General features: G+C 63.0%; 1 protein-coding gene across 1 annotated transcript; it reads left to right on the top strand.

Moving 5' to 3' along the window:
- The first annotated feature begins 1,920 nt into the window (after positions 1–1,920).
- CCDC124 (coiled-coil domain containing 124) lies at positions 1,921–6,733 on the top strand. The gene is made up of 5 exons (XM_037818561.1): positions 1,921–1,990; positions 4,317–4,486; positions 5,819–6,008; positions 6,104–6,218; positions 6,322–6,733. The coding sequence occupies exons 2-5, from the start codon at positions 4,328–4,330 to the stop codon at positions 6,524–6,526; spliced, it is 669 nt and encodes a 222-aa protein (XP_037674489.1). The 5' UTR covers positions 1,921–1,990; positions 4,317–4,327; the 3' UTR covers positions 6,527–6,733.
- Positions 6,734–7,205: the final 472 nt, after the last annotated feature.

The raw sequence follows: 7,205 nt of genomic DNA on the forward strand, positions 1-7,205 counted from the left end.
GTGGAACCCCAAGAGAAAAGGGAGAAAAGAAGTTTACCTGGTCCTTTCAATGACCAAATCTATTTAGACAGTATAGGAGTTCCACAGAGAATCCCAAATAAGTTTAAGGCTAAAAATCAGGTAGCTACAGGATTTGGGTCATTTTTTTCTGATGGGTCATGATTAATAAGAATGTTGACTGGATTAATTACATATATTATAACCAACAAAAATTTATCAATTAGACCAAAGATGCAGGTAAGGGAATCACAAAGCAGCAAGATGCTACTAGCCAAATGGCATGGGAAAATAAAACAGCCTTAGACATGATGCTTGCTAAAAAAGGAGGCATTTATGTAATGATTGGCGGCAGTTGTTGTACATTTATCCCAAATAATACAGCACCTAATGGGACCATCACCAAAGCTTTGCAAGGTCTAACCGCTTTATCCTAAGACTTAGCAGGGAATTCAGGTATTAATAATCCTCTCACTGGATGGTTGGAAAGCTGGTTTGGAAAGTGGAAAGGGGTGACGTTGTCCGTCTTGACCTCTCTTATCACTGTAGCTGGAGCACTCACAGCAGTCGGCTGCTGTATCAACCCATGTGTCCCGGGGTTGACTCAAAGACTTATTGAAATGGCCCTAACCAAACAAATGCTGGTTCAATACACGCGAAACAATTTACACCCCCTCAGAGATGAGGATTTATACGATGAAGAATGTGAGAAAGCTCTTCAGAGATTTGAGAGACTGGAATGTGAAAGCTAAAGAGAGTTTAAAAAAAGGGGGATTTGTGAGAATGAGATTAAGTTTAGCTTTCACACAGGATAGGTGTGCCTGGTGGGGTGGGGCAGTGCAGGAATTGGCAGAATGTTAACAAGACAAACTGTAGTCCAGGGTCGGTCCCCGTTTATCAGCCCACTATCTACGGTCAGTTCCCCTGCTTATCCACCCAGTATCTACTATCCTTGCAAGGTGGAGACTCAAGGGTAGAGGTTCCTAAAACAGCCTCATAACTTGTTACCAAACTAGCCCAGACTGGCTCTAAAGAGGCCTGGGCATCACCATTAGAGTCAGCAGTGGAGATTTGTTCCAACCCTTCCAAATGTTGCAAATTCCCCAGGGAAACTTATTTCATAGTTTCCAATTTGGGCAGGCTAGTTAGGCTTGTGGAATAGAATGTAACCTCTGAAGTATCAGCCAATGGAGAACAGGGGAGGGACTTGCGGTTAGGCGTAGGGAATAAATTCTGCTGGGTCTATGGTTCTGCCGCCAACGCCCCCACATCTTGGTTGGGCACGGATTCTTGCAAGATCTTCTCCACAAGGGGGTGAGCGTTTATTCCTTTTAGGAATGTGCTTGTTTCTCACACTGGGGAAGAGCCACCTGGGGTTAGGGTTGGGGTTGGGGTTGGGGTTCACTGATCAGGCGGGGGCCCGGCGGGGGTACAGGACGCAGGACCCCAACCGCTGGCACCTAGACTTCGGCCACATTCAATCCCGGCCTCCCCGGCCTCAGTTTCCCCCGGACGGGCGCCGGTGTGGATCCCCGCCCCCCGCCCCCCGGCCCCCCGGCCCCCGGCGCCACAGCACCCGGGTCGGGAAAGGGTCTTCAAAGCCGCGACCGCGGACTCTGGCGCACCCTGGCGGCCGGGCGACTCCGGGACCCCGCCGCGCTGCGTGTGAGCCGCCGCCGCTCTCTGGTCCGGGCATCGGCCATCTTGGTAAAGGCAACGCTGCAGGCTGTGAGCCTGTACCCGCCCCGCGCGGCTCACCCGCATCCGAGATAAGCTCAGGGGATGAGCGTTTATCAAATACCCACTTCTAGAAGAGGAAGGAGAAATAAGGGGCCGATTCCGTTGGCTTGAGCCAGTGGCCGGGCCTGCGTCCCCCTAACCAAGATGGCGACGGGGCGAGACGTCATCAGCGCGCGCGGCGCGCCGCTGGTAGCTCGGAGCGCCGGTCCTGTGGCGTCACACAGGCGCGACCGGGCCGGCGCCGGGGAAGGAGGTAGGAGCGGCGGCGGAGCGGGTGGAGCCGGGGTCCGGGCGGGCCCGGCGGGGGCAGCGCGTCCTGGGGGCCCCTCCCCGGGAGGGCTGGAGGTGGGGTGCTCGGGGGCCGGGGCGCTGCCGGCGCCCGCGGGGCGGTGCCCATTTCCCGGGCCGGGCGACTGAGGCCCGGAGAGATGCTCCGAGAGAGGCTTGTGATCTGGGCGAGGCTCGGGGGTGTCTCCGAGGCCCCCGGTTCCTGGAGGTGCCGACGCCTGGGCCCCGAAGTTAACACAGGAGTAAACTGGGATAAAAGGGGAGGGACACGGCCAGTGCAGAGCCCCGAGGTGGCCTTAGAGGAGCAGCAGGGAGGGGAGGAGTTTTGTCGGGAGCCTGAACCCGGGCAGTGAACCCCCTCTTGGTGCCCTCGTGGGGTGTTCAGGGGGCGTTTTCTGTCTGGTACATGGTAGGGGGCCGAGGAGCAGCTGGCAGGAGCGTGGGATCGGGCTGGCGTGGCCGCCTGCAGCAGCTCTCCCGTCGTTCTGAGAGAGGGGCTGGGATTCTCTCCCAGTCTCAGGTGTGGAAACCGAGGCTCAGGGGAGCACCTCCGTCAGGACCGCAGAGCCGGGACTCGAACCCTAGTCTCCTGGGGCTGAGCTCCTCCCCCTCTTAGCTCCACTCTGCCCTGGCCTCTGGACGGCATCTTGGCTGGACAGTGGGGCCACGTACTGCCCCTGTGTGTTGCCCCCTGGCCCCAGTGACTTCAGGGCACAGCGGGACCCAGTGGGTGGTGGTGGTGGGGCGGTTAGGAACAAAGGTGGGGACTTGATGGGCTGGGCCTGGGTTCAAATCCCGGTCCCTCCACGAAGCCACTGTGTGGCCTTGGGCCTTTGAGATGAGATGGTTTGTGACAGACACGTAGCCCAGCCCTGCTCTGCCAAACTCCAGAGCCCCCACACCCCCCTCGGCACCGTCTCAGCCTGCTCCTTCTCCACACAGCAGCTGGAGGGGCTTTGGAGTGTGTCTGGGCCCTGTCCAGAGCTGTCCACCAGCCTCTGGCCCCCTCCAGCTCCCCCTTGCCCACCTGCTCTGTCCCACTGGCCTCCTCGCCTTTCCTGCAGCATGGCCTGGTGTCTGCCTCTGCCCCAGTGCTAACCACCTCCCCCACCCCCCGCAGAGTCACCCCGAACCTGCAAGGCTCCCATTCTGCTGCCGCCTTCTGGGGTGGTCGTGAGAGTTAAACGAGGTTCGCTCAGCTTGCATGCACACGGGAGCCAGTGTTGGGGTTCCCACAGGTCCTGGAGACGGGAGGGTCAGCTGGGCCTCTTTCTCCAAGGTTCAGCAAGGGACTGAGTCACAATCCAGGGGCCATCAGCCCAGCCCCCAGGCGAGGAGAGCCGGGGCCCCACAGCCTAGAGGGGGAGCCCTTGGTTCTGGCTGCACACTGCCCCCCCCCCCCGGCCTGGAAGGCAGGCCCCGGAGGAGAGACCCCGGCTCACAACCCCAGCATGCTGTATGATCTGCCCCGGGCCTTGGCTTCCCCACCCCCATGTGGGATAACCCCAGTCCCCACAGTGAGGCTTTGGGGGACTTGGGTAGGTTGGTGAGTGTGAAGGTCTCCTCGGTGGCCTGGGAGGCGGGGCTGGTGCCAGCCGTTTGTGTTCTAGGTCACAGCTTCTCCCAGCGGGGCCAGGCCAAGGGAGCAGCTCGTGGGGTTGCCTGCCCAGGGCAAGGGGTGTCAGCACCGAGTGTGGGGCTCAGCCGCAGGGAGGGAGGCCTGAGGGCCGAGCCTGGACCCACACATGGGCCGAAGATGCCCACAGCACCCCAAAGGGGCAAACAGGCCACATGTCCACCCACGGACGGTGGAGAAAGGCAGTGGGGTTTCCACACCCAGGATACAGCTCAGCCATAAAACAGAGCAAAGTTCTGATCCACACCAGCGCTGAGGGAGAGCCAGGCCCAAAAGGACAGACAGTACCTGGTTCCATTTACAGGAAATGCCCAGAACGGGCAAATCCAGAGACGGAATGGATTAGAGTTTGCGGGGCCTGGTGGTGGAAACAGGGATGGACTGTACATGGGACAAGGGGAGGAGAATGTTCTGGAAGAGATTTGCAGTGGTGGCTGCACCACTTGGTGAAGCTGCTAAATGCCACCGAGCTGTGCATTGTCTCAGGTGGGCTTCACGATTCCAGAACCCACTCGTTTGGCTGCTTCAAAAGGAGAGGACAAGTCTGGAGCCTCGTTTTCCAGCCAGAGCCCCGGAGGGTGGTGGCCTCAGGGTCCTGGCTCGTGGGAGTAGGGGTCTCCCCGCCCCGCTCACTGCCCCTGCCGTACCCCTGTAGCCTGTTGAGGGATGCCCAAGAAGTTCCAGGGCGAAAACACTAAGTCGGCAGCGGCCCGGGCGCGGAAGGCTGAGGCCCAGGCAGCCGCTGATGCCCGGAAGCAGAAGGAGCTGGAGGATGCCTACTGGAAGGACGAGGACAAGCACGTCATGAGGAAGGAGCAGCGCAAGGTGGGTGGGCTGCTCTCCGTGTGCCACCAGGGCCTCACCCGGGTTGGCGCAGCCCCCTGGGGTGTTGGGCGGTGCCTGGTGGTTGTGACGGTGGGGCGGGCACCCGGGGCAGCTCCACGGCAGAAAGCCCTGGCCCCAAAGGGAACCGCTGCAGCAGAGCCCGTTCCCAGCTGGTCAAGACCCAAAATGCCTGAGGATGGGTGGGGGCACCCCCAGGAGCTCCAGCGCCAGGCCAAGGGGAGGTGCCTGGTGGGCGTCTGCCCAGTGTGGGAGGCCAACTCCTCCCTCAGCCTGGGTCCGCCTGCTTTTTAGTGGGGGATGAATGTCACACACACACCCCACGCTGTGCTGGGTCCACAGAGGTCTGCATTTGATATTGATTGTCCAAACACTGATAGAATAGGAAACCAAATCCAAGATGGAAAGGTGGTGACTGCCAGAGATGCAGTCTCCAGAGAGGGAAGCCGGAGACTTCACATGGTTCCTCCCGGGGCCTGTCTCTGGATGGGGAAATTGAGGCAAAGAGGGGCAGGAAGCATGGGCCCAGGTCTGCAGCAGGGGCAGGGGCTGAGGGGCTTGGCCAGGCCTGGGGGCTGCCTGCAGACACCCTGAGAGGCGCAGGTGGGAAACTGAGGCTCCCAGGCAGCATCTCCTGTGCAGGTGCCCCACCCCCACCACAGCACAGGGGGTTTCTCAGAGCAGCCCGGTGTGGAGGGTGACCAGGTGCCCCACCCGTCAGCCCCCTTCGAGCCTCAGGGTTCACGTGGACAGAGGGGACACTCGGCCCCACTGGGTCCGTCTGGACAGGCACAGGAAACATGGGGGCTGGGGGCTTGATGCAGGCCCTGCTGGGCAGGAGGGGGTGGAATATTCCAGCCCTCACCGGATGTCCCTCTCCAGCCGCCTTCCGGGCCTCCCTGAGGGGCTGAGGCACCATGAGACACCCCAACCCGGGTCTCCTGCGAGGTCCCCAGTCCACTTGGGCAGCCTCACTTTGCTGTCCCCGCCAGCAAGCAGCCCCGACCCTGCTTGGGATCCCACCCAGGGCCCTCCATGCTGCTCCTGCCTGCAGGTGGATCCTGCCCCAGGGCCTTGGCACCTGCTGGCCCCACTGCCGGGCCTCTCCCGCCCCCCAGCTCTCTCCATGGCCTTCTCCGGTCGGGTCACCACTTGTCCTCCAAGGGCCCCTCCCTGCTCTGGCCCTGGTGCCTGCCGTTCCCAGGCTCCAGCAGGTCCCGTGCACCCAGCACCGGGCTCAGTCCTCACTGGGGGACTGAGAACTGAGACCCAAAGCGAGAGGGGCGGGACCTGCCTGACAGTCCGGGTCCCCAGGAGGAGAAGGAGAAGCGGCGCCTGGAGCAGCTGGAGCGCAAGAAGGAGACGCAGCGGCTGCTGGAGGAGGAGGACTCCAAGCTCAAGGGCGGCCGGGCCCCGCGGGTGGCCGCGCCCTGCAAGGTCACGCGTGCCCAGATCGAGGAGACGCTGCGCCGGGACCACCAGCACCGCGAGGCCCCTGACCCAGGTGGGCACGGGGGTGGGGGCGCCCCCTCGCGCGCGCTTTCACCTCCCCGGGGCTCTCTGCACCTGTGCTCACCCCCGCGCCCCTCCGCTCCCCAGTGGAGAAAGCCCGGAGCCACCTGGAGGTGCCGCTGGAGGAGAACGTGAACCGCCGCGTGCCCGAGGAGGGCAGCGTGGAGGCGCGCACCATCGAGGACGCCATCGCCGTGCTCAGGTGGGGGTGCGGGTCCCGGGGAAATCCGGGGGCTCCCCGCCCAGTCCTACCGCGCCCCGCGAGGCTTCGTGCGCCCCCTGACCCCGGTGCCCCCCGCTTGCAGCGTGGCGGAGGAGGCAGCCGACAGGCACCCGGAGCGGCGCATGCGCGCGGCCTTCACCGCCTTCGAGGAGGCGCAGCTGCCGCGGCTGAAGCGCGAGAACCCCAACATGCGGCTGTCGCAGCTCAAGCAGCTGCTCAAGAAGGAGTGGCTGCGCTCTCCCGACAACCCAATGAACCAGCGCTCCGCCGCCTTCAACGCCAAGTGACCGGCGCGGAGCCACCGCGCGCGCCAGCCGCAGCCTTCCCGCCCACTCCGGCCCGCACCGAGGGCCGCAGAGCCGGCCGCGGGCTCCCACCCCGGGCCTTGCGCCCCCAGGCCCCGCAGCACCCGCGGTTCCTGCTCCCGTGGGGGGGGGGGGCCCTGCTCCGAGTGCGTCCCGGGGCTGAGCGCCCAATAAAGGCGTGGCGACGGGGCTGTGTGTGGATGCGGGGTCTGCGCCCCCGTTATTCCGAATGGCGGCGCCTGGGCGGGTCCTGGGCAGCTCCGCCTGGAGCCCGAGGCTGATGGAATGGTTGCAGGCCTGCAAGGCCCGGGAGAGGGATTTGAACCCGGGCTGGTGCCCGGCGCTGCAGGCACGCCGAGGAGTCAGGAGGGAGGCAGTGGAGAGACCAGAGGTGGCCGCCGGGACAGGGCACGGGACGTGACCTCAAGCCGTGCACGTGGCCCACGAGGTGCAGGCGGGGTCATGGGGTGGGAGGATTCACAAGCAACGGCCCCTCCTGCGCCCATCAGCACCCCTCCAACTTCCGCAAGTCCAGACCCGCCTGCCTCCCCCGCAGGCCCTGGCCTTAAACGCTTCCACCAGACCTGCGGGGACAGGGCTTTGTCTAGAGGTGGGGCTAGGGGCCTTAATGAAAGGCTTTGAAGGATGGATAGGAGTCCTT

The sequence above is a fragment of the Choloepus didactylus genome, chromosome 25, assembly GCF_015220235.1.
Source record: "Choloepus didactylus isolate mChoDid1 chromosome 25, mChoDid1.pri, whole genome shotgun sequence".
Classification (NCBI taxonomy): domain Eukaryota; kingdom Metazoa; phylum Chordata; class Mammalia; order Pilosa; family Megalonychidae; genus Choloepus; species Choloepus didactylus.